Here is a 15,218-nt window from a genome sequence, read left to right on the forward strand (position 1 = left end):
GTTTTGTGTATTTGTGTGTTTGTTTTGCAAAGACTGTCATGGAAAATGCCGGATACTGCAGTTCTTCCTCACGGAATAGTGTCACACACAAGAAACCACCACTCATTTGTGAACCTTGAATGATCAGTGCATTTTATTTTCCATCACAGTACAAAAATAAATAAAAATAAGCAGAAATGAAATCAAAAAATTTCAATTACAGCAACAGCTTTTTTGTCTTTTTCCCCCAAAAGAACAGTTGTAAGTTGTAACAGCTTGGCACCCCTCCTAACCTTGAATCAAACTCCTGACCAATACTGCTCAGATTTCTTCAGGTAAGAGACTCTCCTTCTCTCTCAATATTACAAGTAAGAAAAAAATGCATACACAGTCACACATACACACTCTCCCTAAACAAATGAAAACTCACTCACTCGTCGCTCACACACACATGCACACATGGAGAGTGTCTCCCCATTGTAAGATCTTTTTAAAACACTGTTTCTTTTCATTTTTTTTCTCATAATCTACAAATAAGTACGCAACAAGATACAGAAAAGATGAATCTTGGACAGAATTGTTTTTCTTGTAATCTATTCTCTCTTTTTTGTCTTTTTTGAATTTCCTTTTTATCATTAAAGTCATTAAACTACTTAGTGATGCAAGTGAAAAAATGGCACATTATTGTGAGTCAAGGGGACAGCCGATCATTTTTGCAAGCGGCAAAGGAGATGGCCAACTCCCCAACTATCAGCAGCCAGACACCCACCCACTCCATCTTCATCACCCCCCCTCCCCCAACCTCCATTACTTTCACCCCCAAAAAGCCCTAACCCTTATAAATTGCCTGTCCCCAAATGCAATAAAACAACAGTCAGGTAAGACCCTACCCTCCCTCCCCCGCCATGGCACGTCATCGAAACAAGGGCATGATGCCTACCTCACGTCTTCTCGCCCACTGCCACCACCACTATACAGACACATGAGGCCCTCCTCATCTCCAGACAGTAAAAAAAAAAAAACCTTTCGAAGCATCATCCTTTTCTCTTTACCACTCTCCGGGGAAATCAGTCGCTGTATGCTAAAGCAGCCTTTCTCAGCATGAGGACGGTATACAGAAGAGAGAGCGAAAATGAAGCGAGTAAATGAGAGTGTCTGCTTAGGAGACATTCACCATACGTTTTCATCTCAAGAAAGAAAACTGAGATACACAACTACTGAAAGAAAGCATGCGCTAACTGGGATGGTAGAAGAAGTAAGCGAGCAAATAAATCACTTTGCTTTATGTGTTGTTTTTTCTTCTGTTTTGTCTTGTTTTGTTTATTTAATGTTCTTCACTGTAAAGTCCAGTGCACTCTTTTTGTAGCATCAAAAAGAAAGAGATTCCTTTTTCAGACAACTATGCTATAAGCACAACCATTGGAGCCACTAGTAACAGCCTGGTCTGTCATTTCACCACTCTAATATGGAGAACAGCGATAAGCTCTGGCACCTCAAACCTCCAGTAGCAACCCTGATTCACTTGTGCTCTGATCCATCTAGCATACTACTTTATGCTTTCCTTAAATCGCACACTTTTCAATTGCCAGAAATTAGTAGGGTCTGATTTTAAAATATATCTGCTTATCTCCACAGACTTCAGCAGGGCTAACCCTCACTCTGGGTTAAGCTTCCTCTTCCCTACGCCATCACTTAAGACCCTGTCATCTCCAATATTTGTCTTTTTCTTGGCAGAGAGTGATAAATGTTGCGTCTGCTATCTTTGTTTCCATTTCTGACTGACTGACATTGATGGAGAGACACAGTCTTTGGGTAATTGCTTTTGTCTCACTGATATGTGGAACATGTCCATACTGTCCTAATGCTGGGACCTTTATCAAGATCTGTGTTGTGCAGTTTTTATTTTCTTTTTTTTTAATTCACATTAGGTTCGGGATTTTATGACTCGTGATTCATTTTTCATTTTCTGCCCCGCATGTGACCCTGACGGTGCTGTTCAGATTTGACATTGGTCTCGGTCTAAGCTCACAGATCTAATATCCTTCACTAAATCCTTGCAACTCATTTCACCATCAACCACAATCTTCATTCCGCACCAAAGATAATCCCATCAGGTACAGTACAGAGAGAAACCTCAATAATTTCCAACAAGGTTGTAGAGTATTGTCACTTTTTTTTTTTTTACAATTATCCCATTCATGTGTCAAGAGAATAAATAAATAAATAAATAAATAAATAGCAATAAATTAAGGTTTAATAAATATTCATTATTATTAATAATGATTCATCCCTTTCAGCAATGCCAGCCTTTGCTCATGAGACCTACAGGATTTTCATCAAAGGTTTGGCACATGTTCCCAATTCGAACACTGAATGGCTTTTACAGTGTGGATTCCAAAGAGAAGAGACAACGCTCAAAAAAGAATGGAAAATCCCATGAAAGACAGTAGCTCGTTTTAGCAAGCATAGCTAAATAAACTAATTCTGCTCTTTTTTGTTGTTCAAAGCATTCTCTAGACGCAAATGCAGTTGGATTAGAAATTCAAGGAAAAGAGAATATGTAAAGAAATTTCTTCCCTCCAAAAACATCATAAAAATGCATGGCACACGTGCATTTGGTTACATTTCAAAAAAAAAAAAAAAAAAAAGGAAAATTCTTTTTGTTTGTTTGTTTTGTAGTTTTCCACTTAGCAAATCAGTGGGCAAATCTCCATCAATGGTGATCCAGACAGAGACCAAAAATCACTTTTCTTTTTTTTTTCCTTCCCCCCCTCGCAGATGAAAATAAAGTAGGTCTTCCTCAACACACTGTGTGTGCCCGCAAAGAAAACAAACTCCTCCTCAGTCATCCAAATTCCCACTGTGCAATGCTAAACCCCTGTCAAATTCCCTCTGCTGATCATTTTCAAGACGCCGCTCCGATTTCCTCTCGTTTCTTATCCATTACAGATTCAGGTGATATCTACACAGGTGGCCATCTCAGTCATCAAAACAGACACACACACATACGCACACACTCACATACACACACACACACACACACACACACACACACTGCTGCAGTGAAGCGGTGTGTGTATGGCCAGCGTTAAGCAGGATGGGTTTGGCTGAGGTGTCTGTAGTCTTTTTGGACCCTGGATTGCAGCTAAGTCCATTCGTCCGGGGAAGGCCAGGGAAGGGGCTGTTCGGTTTAAAAGAGTCTCCCACACCAGGCAGTGCACATCTCCGATAGTCAGCTGGTAGCTGGCAGGACAGCAGCCGCCACCCTCCCACATTCATAGCTGTAGATTTGTTTCCCCATTTCTAGTGTCTGTTTCTTTTTTTAAATGTTTTGTTTATCTTTTTCTTATGATGATTGTTGGTAATTGTCTTTTTTTGGAGGTGGTGGTCTCTTGCTTTTTTTGTCAACGTTTTTTTTTCAGCGTTTTGTTCATAGTAATAGTTACATATGTGTCTGGTGTTTGTTCAGGTGCCTTTCAAAATGCTGTCTTTCCACTGTTCAAAGGGCTTTCTGATAACTTAATTTAATTATAAATACATTTCCGATGAATGTAATTGGTAAGTGAGCTTACAGGAAAGATTTTCTGCACATACAGTAGAAACAGCTAATAAAATTTCTAGTATGAATACTCAAACCTGTTTGGTAGTTATATTTTTACAAATAGCTCTGTAAATGTTATTTCATTCTTTTAAAATATCACCCAGCAAGATTCTTACCCACCCAGCTCAGGTCTACTATCGAGCAGCCCTTTACATCTCCCCTCCCCCCTCGATCCTGAACAAACACCAGACAGTTCTGCCCCACTGCCCTTGAGCAGCCCCTGGGTGGCGCCTCCCCTCACCGATCCAGGCCGATGAGCAGGCGACTCCTCTCCTCCTCCTTCTGACTCTCGTTCTTGAGGTCGGCGAACACCTGCGTGAAGTAGTGCGGGTCGGAGTTGATCTGCAGCATCTTGGCACTCATCAGGTTGATGATGGACAGGCAGCGGTCCCAGAAGGTCTCCTTGGAGCTCTCCACCAGGAAGGGCTTGAGTGGGTAGGAGATCTCGTTGCCCATGTATGAGTACGACAGGTAGAGGCAGGTGAGGAGGACGGCCTGCAGCTCGTGCTCGGTGGCCACCTCTGAGGACACCACGTCACGGCACAGCATGTAGACGAACACCACGTTGGCGGGCGTGATGAAGCCCTGGTCCTGCCACCCTTGCAGTAGCAGGGAGCGGTCCACGCTGCGCAGCCACAGGACCGGGTCGGTTGGGGACAGGTGCTTGAGACGGTAGCACCGCCGGCAGAGGAACTCGCCCAAGCAGCGTAGGAGCTCGCTGGTGGAGGCCTGCACGATGACCCGTTTTGGCGTGCCGGACGCTGCGTTTGAGTTGGTGAGGGGCGCCTTCTTGATGGACGAGACCGCGTTGTTGGAGTTCTTGGTGGGGCTCGCCTGGTCCTGGTTGGCGAAGGTGGAGAGGTTGGCGCACGACTGAGACTTCTTCAGGTTCTCATTGTTGAGGTGCGTAATGTTGTTCTGGTAGGCGGCGTTGGGCTGCACCTTCTTGGAGCTCTTCTTTTTGGCCGAGACAGCCACAATCCGCTTCCATGGCAGCACATTGATGAGCGAGTTGCGCTTCATGTTCTTGTCTTTGGCGTTCTTGCTGTTCTGCACAGCCGTGTAGCCGCCCACCGTGGCCGGGCCATCTTCAAAGAGCGCCGCCTTGCGGTAGCTGGGGGAGAGAGACAGCACGGTTCCCATGGTGCTTGGGCTGGGGGCCTCTGGGCTCTCTCAGGGGGGATGGAGTTGACTGCAGAAGATGGCCTGGGATTTGGAAGTGAGGGTCCTGACCTCACTTCTTCCAAGAGTGGAAGCCCTGGGCTACCAGACTGAATTGATCTTAGGCATCCACGCCAAGGAGGAGTTTTAGGATCCAGAGGGATGTCTTTGTTATGATGGAGCAGGCTTGCCTCACAAGTGGATGCAGCAATGCTGTCTCTCTCTCGCTCTTGTTTCTCTGTCCTGCTTGCACGTCCACAGATAACCTCAGCAGGATCTGTGAAAATCAGAGACAATGACCTAATCATTCACAATGATCACAGTCACAACACTTCAAAAACAGACTAATGACCTCAACATAAAGCTGAGGTGTGAAATAACTGGATTCAGTTTCTGGCCTATTCAAATTCATGGCAAAATCCCCTTAAATAAACAGGATTATCAACATTAAAGGAAGATAACTGTGTTTACCAAGTTTGAATTATTATTATATATTTTTTTTAAGTCTTTATTCCATTCAAAAGATTATATGTTTTCGGCAAATAACCATACTCATCACCACCTATCAACTAACCAAGCAATACCTTTTAGAATTTTTATCGTAACACAAGATGAGAGCGAGATAAAGGAGAGGGTCTCATAAAGGCTGATAAAGGAGAGGCTCTCAAAACAAACCATCTCCTCTTCTTGTTTAATATTGATGATTTAAGCTACATAAAAATAGATCCCCACCTATCTGTGATTCAAAGGAAATGCCCGAAAACCGCTCTCTGCAACCTTCCCTCCCCAGTCTTAATGATTCTGTCCTTGCAAAGAATGTCAGATCGAATACCTCATACATTGTCTATCAAACCAAATACCGTGAATACAACGCTTCGGGTTATTTGGTAGCACAATGTTTTACGCAAGCTTACACCAACTAAAAATAGCCTATGTTACATTACAGTAGGAATATGGGACATACACAACTGGGGCTGATGTTCATTCGAAAATGGTTGTACTAACACAGTTGAGACTAAAGATTGTGTCACTGTCCGACCACGTAAGAGGTCTTGTATTGATATAAAATGCATTCATAATTAAATGCAGCCGCATTCAATTATTGGATAAAACACAAGCCACCATCTTCAGAAATATTCCCTAAGCTTTAAAATGGAAGCTCAACGTAAACACCTGCGTGAACGTCGTCTTCGTAGCCTATAGCCTAACTGAGACAGAAACGCAATAATTTATGTCCCATAGCTCTTCAACGTCTTGAATAGGTATATATTTTTCTGAGATAACCTATTTGCCGATGAGTCATCTGATTGCAGCAGAAAGTAAAGGGAATAATGTCACGCAATTTATTTGATGGCTAACCTGATGTGAAAGTGCAAATTGATTACCACAATCCAAACTGTGCAACATAAGTTAAAATAGACTAATTTGGATCGAAGTGCCGGCTATTTGCGTTTGCCCATTTGGAAAACAATCAGCTGGCCTGAATATCTGAACCGTTTTGGTACTGCGTTTATTTATGTGGCTACTGTCCACGGTACTGAAAAGTAGCGCATGGTTACCCATAGCAATGGAATTCCCCGTCAAAAAAGACCCAATTCGCTTCCTTCTCTTTCGTTTTTAAACTGAAATTCCGATAGGACTTATCCTATAAACACATCATACCAGTCTTTATAAATGCGATAACAAATGCAGATAAGTCTGGCTCAGTTTAATTATTAGGTCTGGTCGTAGGCTACTGGAAAATAAAACGCACTCACCAGCAGTTGTTTTTTCCCCCTTCACGCTTTTACAGACGAAATCAAAACACGGAATGTATGCGTCTGTGTTGTTCCTTTTTTTCCTTTGAAATGTAGCTCATCAAGGTGAAACGAGACCAGTCATCTCAAGGAATGCCTCAATGACAGAAACGCGATTAAAATTCCGATGAAAACCCTTTAATCAGACGAAAATCCCCACGCCTTGATGCAGCTCTCGGTTGGCTGTCCTTTGCTGTGGTGCTGTCGAGCTCTCTAGGATGGGGATGCTGAGAGCTATGAAGCAGCGCTATTGGTCCTCACCAGGGCAGACGCAGATTTAGGTGGTTGTTGTGCGCTGTCACAAGCTCTAGGCTACCGCAAGGAGCACTGTTGGCCAATGAAATGCAGTGATCGAGCGCCTCTCTGTGCTCTGTCCTTGGTGCTGTTTTGACAGCTCCACCCAGCGACCGTTCGCACATGCCAAATGATTATGGCAGTTTATTTTAGAAGACACAGTTTATCAGATAACGTGGTTAAAACACATCGTCAGGACAGGCCAACAAGCAGTCTCTCGACCAGTCCCAAAAGCCATCAATGTGGAATAGGCTACTGACCCTGACAAATGATGAAGCTCATGCTGACCTATTCTGGTTGATTAATAGGCATAACACGTCATTATAAAATTCAAAGTTGTGATAAGAAAGTAGCCTGATTTTCAAAGGATGAATCTCATGCCTGTTCTGGTTGATTAACAGACATAACACGCCCTTTATAAAATGCACGTGCATAACAACACCCTTGGAGCAACTGTAGATTTTGTGAAACAGCCACTTTTAATAATTACACGAAATTAATCAAATCATTATTCGTGTTGACATAAACTGCCAGGACAAACTGTTCCGTCGATTAGCATGTATCAACAAACTACACTTCCCTTAAACATTTGATTCTACCCAGAATTCCTTGTAATTTCGTTTTTGCTGTCACCCTCGCGATTGTTTGGGGACAGACTGATTTTGAATAGGGAAGATGGCAACCGCGGCAGTGGTTGAGTTTCAGAGAGCTCAGTCTCTCATTAGTACGGACCGAAATGCCTCTATCGATATTTTACACTCAATAGGTAAGCGAAAACCACGTTACATTATTTAAAGGTATTTAGACATAGCTTGCTAATTTAAATTATTCCCGTCACAGCCAGATTTGGTTTCTGCTCACTGCTAGCAGCCGGCTGGTGCGTTGCTGACTCACTGTGGCTAGCCATGCTGGTGGTAGGTTAAGTGGTCGCAAGGAAGGAAGCTAGCTAGCTCGCTAATAGTAGGCCATCACCTAGCGAGGTAGCTAAATAGCATAGCTCAAGCAACCGTCTGTGAGTCACCATCCAGCCAACACAGCAATTCATTATCTAGCAAGTTAGCGGTTGCCCTCGCTAACTTCGTAAAACAAACATATGTAGTCGGGATACGGAAACAAAACGTTGTTAACGAACGTTACTAGTTAGCCAAGAAGACGCATCGCGTAAACAGGCATTTTGTAGTTTGATAGTCCGTGATTTCTTTGAGGCTGCAACTAGCTTGCTGGCTAGCATCAAATTAGCGAGTTGACATCCAGTGTCATATTATAGGTGGAAAAAAACAGGCAAATATTGTAGGTGTTAGCATATTCATTAAAGTAAACTAACGGTAGTCATCCATCCAGGTGGTATGAATGCGAAGTAGTTTGGTGGTAATATTTCGCTTTCAGACAATAAACTGAAGTTTACACGAATGTGATGACCTAGCTAACTAGCGAAACTATTCATCAATTAGGAATTTTGTTTCTTTATTTTAGGGAGTTTTTGAAAATATCAAGCGGTTAACGTCTGTTGTTTTGCTATCTGTCTAGCTAGCATGCTAACAGTGACTCTGTCATACTGAAGTTGCCCAACATTATGTATGGAATTCAAGTGAATGGTCCTTCTGTGGAAACGGCATACTTGTTTGTCGAAATATGATAAGATATTTATCATAAGCTGTCATGTTTCTCAGTAGAAAACTAAGCTACACCCTCTCACATATGTACACCTGACAATATTTAACGATGTTTAAATATGGTCTTAGTAAGCCATTTAGGCTCGCTGATTCTCTGTGTGAAAGTTGTAACTTATTCGTGTTTTACTCTTCAGTGAGGCGAGATGTCCAACAGGATGATGAGGAGGCGGTCAAAGTTAAGGAGCAAAGCATTCTTGAGCTGGGCAACCTCCTGGCCAAGACTGGTCAGGCTGCAGGTATGTTTGTATTTAGTTTTTTTGTTTCTTTACTTTAGATGAGTTTTTCCAAACTTCCTCCTAACCTAGCTGGAAGCCTGTTTCAACCCACTCAGAAATCAGAAACATGCCCCCTTTGACTTCACACATTCACCCCCTAATGGATTGGTTTCTCAATAACATAATTTGGGATTTGTGAACGGGGCTCCATTGTGCTACCACCCAGCAGTTTTACCAAGCAATGACCCACCTTTCTTCCTTGTGTTCTCAGAGCTTGGTGGGCTGCTGAAGTTCGTGAGGCCCTTCCTCATCTCCATCAGTAAGGCCAAGGCTGCCCGACTAGTTCGCTCCCTTCTGGACCTCTTCCTGGACATGGAGGCTGCAACAGGGCAGGAAGTGGAGCTCTGCCTGGAGTGCATTGATTGGGCCAAGGTTGAGAAGAGGACCTTCCTCAGACAGGCCTTGGAGGTGAGCATCTATACCTGGGTGAAGTCGCCTGTAAGTCGGCTTTAGGCTTCAGGCTTCTTTCATCTGCTGTGTTGAGGCAGCCATAGTTATATGATTTTAGCAGGGAATATTGCTCTGTGTCTGCAGCCATTTGTAGGAATAATTGATGTCAGCATACTTAGTAGCCACATTGAAAGAATCAACAGGACATGAATGGCCAAAATGTTTCATGATCGCTTTGTAAAAGCATGTTGTTGTCACTGCTGGCGCATGGTGGGGACTGATAGTCTTCTCCCTTCTGCACAGGCTCGGCTGGTCTCGTTGTATTTGGACACCAAACGGTATCAGGAAGCTCTGACCCTTGGTGAGTTTGATGCTGATGGATGAGATTGTTGTGGAATGGGAGTGAGTGGGTCTTTATTCATCATATCCATATCATTTTCCAAACAGGATGCTTTTTAATGATGACTTCATCACTTGCGCTATACATGTTAAATCACATTGTAGTTAGACCAAAATAATTGGACTACATTGCAGGCATGACACTGTTTCAGTTGTTTAGTGCTGAATCCCCTCCATCATGCAAATGTACTGCTCTCGAAGTACCTTGGTATAATTATATAGAATAGAAAATAAAGGTATGAAATGTCTTCCTGGAATGGTGCTGAATTGTATGGTATCATGTGACCCCCCCCCCTTCCTAACTTGAATGGTAATTATTGCATAGGTACTCAGCTGTTGATGGAGCTCAAAAGGATGGATGACAAGGCTCTGCTGGTGGAGGTGCAGCTGCTCGAGAGCAAGACCTACCATGCACTCACTAACCTACCCAAGGCCCGGGCTGCACTCACCTCTGCCAGAACCACGGCTAATGCCATCTACTGCCCACCCAAGCTTCAGGCAGCTCTGGACATGCAGTCAGGCAAGTCACAGAATGGTGAAACCAGTGGGCATTTATCCTGGCCGGATGATTAAATGAACATTAAACATTTGGGTTAAGAGCTAGAGTACCATGCTGCGGCACGGGTGTCCCTCTAATATTCAAACAGCTGACATAGGTGAGACCCTTCAAAGGAAAAAGGTGCTTGGTTTAGCTTGGCTTACTGTATATACTGTATGCAAAAACCATGGAATACGTTTTTAGTTTTATGATTAATATTTTTTTATTTCAAAATACTAAATCAGTTCATTTCAACACTCTTTTCTCTGCTCTAGTCTTGTGTTCCTTGTGTGCAATACTGTCCATCTTCCTTAAAACTAACCCTAGAGAATGACATGGAAGTGTTTTGAGTAGCGGGGTATAGTGGTAATGTTTGCCCAGCCCCAGGGGATCCCAATAGCTGTCAGTGCTTGTACATATGTACATTATTGTGGTTCACATATATAATGTAGGCAGGCTGCTTGCCGTCCTACACATGACTGAAACCCTCTTTGCACACAACTTCCTTACAGTTGATTAGAGGTGGGGGAAAAAATGGATTATTCGATTCGATTCTCTCTAAAACGATTCTCTCTCGATTCAGAAAAGTTCATAATCGATTTTGTAATTAAAAAAAAATATATATATAATAATTTTACACATCCATTTTATGTTGAAATGCAAGCTGCATCGATTATTGAATTGTTCATAGAAAGTCAAAATTGTGACAAGGAAAAGCTTTTTCTCTAATAAAAAATAGAGAAGGTAATTCATCTGTTGATTTTCTTTAATTATCAAACACAAAGTAGGAAGTGTAGCAAAGACTCTGAGTAGCAAACTCAAATGTTTTAAAAGTCGAAATGGATTGATAATCGTTTTATCGGTTTAAAATTGATAATCGATTTAAAATCGAATCATTGACCTCTGAATCGATTTCGAATCGTGAGGTGCCAAGAGATTCCCACCCCTACAGTTGATGTATAATCATGACTTCACCCCCTCTCCGACGCCATACGGATGGCCAGTGAGCCGGAGCTGAGTCATGGAGTGTGACTGCCTTCTGTTGCCCTTCCCATGCAGGAATCATCCACGCAGCTGAGGAGAAGGACTGGAAGACGGCCTACTCCTACTTCTTCGAGGCCTTCGAGGGTTATGACTCCATCGACAGCCCCAAGGCCGTCACTGCACTGAAATACATGCTCCTCTGCAAGATCATGCTCAGCCAGTGAGTCACACTCACTATGTGTCGACCCTTTTCAGTAACCCTTACTCCTCACCTTCACATACACTGCCTTATGAAAAGATAGGAGGTGTTTGAAACCGTGGTTGCCTGACTGCTAACCACTAAGCAACTAACCAGTAGAGTGTTTTGTATTCAATTGAGAGGAAACCACACCTATTTCTAAGGAATTGAGAGTAATGTGTCAGGAATGTTAGTGATGGGAAACTAATGACAGTAACCTAGATTTCATCCTGGGTGCTCAAGGTTATCGATAAAGAGACATCAAGAAACAATTTTTACTACTCAGAATTGTCAATATTACCCAGCACGGTTTGGATTTCAGCTCTTAGTACTCTCCCAGTCACTCTGCCACCTTGCAAAGATCTGCCACATAGTCTGTGAGGTGACTTAATTGCCGCTGTGGTGTATATTACGATTATTTAAAGTCTTCCACACTAAGGGGATTTTACTATAAATTGTTACTGAGGAGAAATTGTTAATGTTGTGATGCAACTGCAAGATGTGATGTCTTTTTCCTATGAAATCTCTGTATGTAGTGCTTGTCAGCGTGTGCATCAGGTATGTAAGGCAGTGTTTGCTCAGCAGCTGTAAAACTCAACTCCTTATGTGCCCTGCTCTTTAGGCCAGAAGATGTTCAGAACTTGACAAGTGGGAAACTGGCACTGCGGCATGCCGGGAAAGAAGTAAGGAGACACTTTTTGTTTTGTTTTGTCTTTTTTTTTGGGGGGGGTTCGTTTATCTCTACATAGTTGAGAATGTTTAGTCTTGGGTGCTGTCCATTTGCTCTCATTTGGCCTGCCCTCATTGTTTGCTCTCCCTCTTACCCACAGACAGATGCAATGAAAAGTGTAGCACAAGCCAGCAAGAACAGATCATTAGCTGACTTTGAAAAGGTGAGTCAGCTGGTCTTCCAATTGTATGTGGCAAAATGTTTCACTGTAAGATCCAAATTTGATCCTTTGTGATTCCCTTCTCATCCCTGCATTTCTCTCTCTCTCGCTCACACACACACACACACACAAACACACACATACACAGGCTCTGACAGAATACAAAGCAGAGCTGAGGGACGACCCCATTATCAACACACATCTGAACAAGCTGTATGACAAGCTGCTGGAGCAGAACCTCATCAGGGACATTGAGCCTTTCTCCAGAGTACAGGTAGAGGGTGCTGTTCACCTTATGTGTTAACCTTCAACACATGAAAACACAGATAAAGCATTTTAATTCTAGCTCTTGATAGATAGATGTCTGCTACAACAAACTATTCTGATTTTAAATTTAGTTATATGGCTTTAGTGAAGCGTAGGCTTGTTTTTATTTAACTGCAGTTTAGTCTAGTGTTTGACTGTGAATAACCCTATCTTTCTGTTTCAGATCACACACATATCTTCACTCATTAAACTCTCAAAGGTAATTGTCTTTCCTCTGATATAAATAATGTATCTATAATATGTAATGTTATATGAGTCTTATTTGTCATTGTCATACACAGGGGGATGTGGAGAGGAAACTATCTCAAATGATTCTGGATGAGAAATTTCATGGTATACCCAACATGTCCTTTTTTTCAATACACATTCTTTCTGGAACCATTTACCAGACTTAGCTGGTGTATCTACTGGGAATACCCCTTTCAAATGAACTAGTCTTGTGGTCAGTGTTCTGTAAAGTTGATTTGTTCTTTGCACTTGTAGGTATTCTGGACCAAGGTGAAGGGGTTCTTATCATATTTGATGAGCCTCCAGTGGACAAGACCTACGAGGCAGCCTTGGAAACCATTCATAACATGAGCAAAGTGGTTGATTCACTTTACAACAAAGCAAAGAAGCTGACATAGGTGAGACCCTTCAAAGGAAAAAGGTGCATGATTTGGCTAACTGTATATGCTCCAAAATACCATGGAATACGTTTTCAGTGCTTTATTAATTAATTTTTTTTTTTTTTTGAAAATACTAAATCAGTTAATTTCAACACTATTTTCTCTGCTCTAGTCTTGTCTTGTGTTCCTTGTGTGCAATACTGTCCATCTTCCTTAATACTTAGAGAATGACATGGAAGAGTTCTGAGTAACATAGTAACAAAGACTAAACACTATTGAGAGGTAGCAGATATTTTTAGATGCCCTGAAGCTAGCCAAAGAAATATGATGTTCATCATCTTTAATACATCCTAGGCCTCTCCAGTTCTCTTCCATTGGATTCTACAAATTACACTTACGTTTGAAATTTGTGTTGTTGAGAGATTTCTTTCTTTTCAGTCATACATCATACACACTTTGCCTAAATTATGTTAGAATATGATTTTTTATTTTGATTCCACAGGACCAATGTCCAGACCGCAGCTAAGAGGGACAGTGTGTGTGTGTGTGTGTGTGTGTGTGTGTGTACATGTGCGTGCGTGTGTGTGCGTGTGTGTGTGGCCAACACGTGGAACCTTTTTTTGCGGGGAGGAAGGACAACGACAAGCAGCATTCGAAAAACTGCAATGGGAGTCCCCCCTCCACCTGAGAGTTTTTAACATCTCCTCCAATGGACTGCAACAAATGATACATCCGTTTATTTCCTTTACCCTTTTTTTCCGCTCAGTGTTCTCTTTCAGTGTATCTCAACGGCCGCCACAGGCCATCAGGGATTATATTTACAGCCACAATAAAAGATAAAGCAGTAATCATATATCAACTGTATAAATCTCCTACAGAATACATACATGTCAGTTTCATGTTCAGAGGTGCAATACAAAAACCGAGGGGAGGAACTCAGAAGTTCTTGAGAGCTCCTCTGCCTCAGTCTTTCAGTACGTTCGGTAACTTGAAGAAAGCACAGGTTTGCTTTGGTTTTTTCGCTAGGTCAGGTGTTTGCTGGAAATTTAGTGTTTGAGGAAAGCGACGTGAGATGTGTCTGACCACCGTTGCCAAGAATCACATGGCCCTTTGGTCCGCTGATGTTCGTTAAACCTTAACTTCTCCCTCCTCTGTCATCACCTGTAAATCTGCTGTACAGTACTGGCTAAAGCCCCTTTCTCTCTGTCCTCCCAAGAGTACATGAACATCAGCCCCATGGTTATGTTCCTACCATCAGTGCCCATCAATGGCCTTGGGCCTTTCTGCTAAACATTAGGTGCATTATAAATCTGGGAGGAAAGGTGGTGATTGATTCAATTAGTGACTCATTTAGCTAGGGCATCTTCAAGCTTTTGTGTCTGTGAAAACACCCCCCTAGTCTGGCTATTGTACAGTATGCTAGCAACCAAACGATTACAGAGTAGTTTATCACTTGATCTTTGTGTTCTCCCCAGCTTAATTTCATTTCTACATAATTTACCAATAAATGTTTTTATTATTATTTCTGTAACTCATTTCTGCTCCATAGAAATCTAATCATTTTCTAAAACAAACAACAAATCCTTTGCCATGGTTTCCTGATTTGAGCCTTTGCTTGCGGAGTTTGAATATGCTTTGTACAGGATTGTAGAATGTATTTTGTTTAATTACTCCAGGCTGTATTGCATGCTTTTGGGTTGAAGGCGGAGGCATAGAGGTAGCTTCCAGCACCACTTGCTTGGTTGATCAAATGTAACTCTGCTCAAATGTAGACGGTTTGTGGTTTTGTGCCTGATCGATGTACAGAGGTGAGGGGAGAGAAGTAGTGCCTGTACTGGTGCGTCTTGCTTTGAAAATAAAAACTCAAAAGGGAACGTTTAAAATAAGAGGAGTACTCCTGTCTGCAACTACCCTCAATAAGTAACGTTTGTTTGTTTGTGGAGGGTTGTGAAAAAAATACGGGCTTGTTTTGTCCATAGAGTAGATTTTCTTGAAAAGGGATTTGGAAAGCATGTAGATTGAATGTTAGTGTGGTTTTTTCCCTCGAGTAAGGCCTGTGCTGTAT

General features: G+C 42.2%; 2 protein-coding genes across 2 annotated transcripts; one reads left to right on the forward strand and one right to left on the reverse strand.

Moving 5' to 3' along the window:
• Positions 1-3,817: 3,817 nt before the first annotated feature.
• cdk5r1b (cyclin dependent kinase 5, regulatory subunit 1b (p35)) lies at positions 3,818-4,723 on the reverse strand (the record flags this gene model as incomplete). The annotated part of the gene is made up of 1 exon (XM_080834097.1): positions 3,818-4,723. One exon carries the CDS (start codon positions 4,721-4,723, stop codon positions 3,818-3,820), a length of 906 nt encoding a protein of 301 aa, XP_080690223.1.
• A 2,767-nt stretch (positions 4,724-7,490) lies between these two features.
• Positions 7,491-14,688, forward strand: psmd11b (proteasome 26S subunit, non-ATPase 11b). Its single transcript, XM_080836017.1, has 13 exons — positions 7,491-7,597; positions 8,639-8,740; positions 8,991-9,187; positions 9,473-9,530; positions 9,894-10,088; positions 11,166-11,310; positions 11,951-12,011; positions 12,159-12,221; positions 12,367-12,492; positions 12,709-12,744; positions 12,827-12,878; positions 13,029-13,171; positions 13,656-14,688. Exons 1-12 carry the CDS (start codon positions 7,507-7,509, stop codon positions 13,169-13,171), a joined length of 1,269 nt encoding a protein of 422 aa, XP_080692143.1. The 5' UTR covers positions 7,491-7,506; the 3' UTR covers positions 13,656-14,688.
• Positions 14,689-15,218: the final 530 nt, after the last annotated feature.

This window comes from Sprattus sprattus, assembly GCF_963457725.1.
Source record: "Sprattus sprattus genome assembly, chromosome: 3".
In the NCBI taxonomy this organism is placed as follows: Eukaryota; Metazoa; Chordata; class Actinopteri; order Clupeiformes; family Clupeidae; genus Sprattus; species Sprattus sprattus.

Excerpts from the sequence above, each read along its gene's own strand:
- psmd11b (XM_080836017.1), top strand. The coding sequence starts at position 7,507 with ATGGCAACCGCGGCAGTGGTTGAGTTTCAGAGAGCTCAGTCTCTCATT. Across the intron at positions 11,311-11,950 it reads TGCAAGATCATGCTCAGCCA|GCCAGAAGATGTTCAGAACT; the intron begins GTGAGTCACACT and ends CCTGCTCTTTAG. Across the intron at positions 12,745-12,826 it reads CACTCATTAAACTCTCAAAG|GGGGATGTGGAGAGGAAACT; the intron begins GTAATTGTCTTT and ends TGTCATACACAG.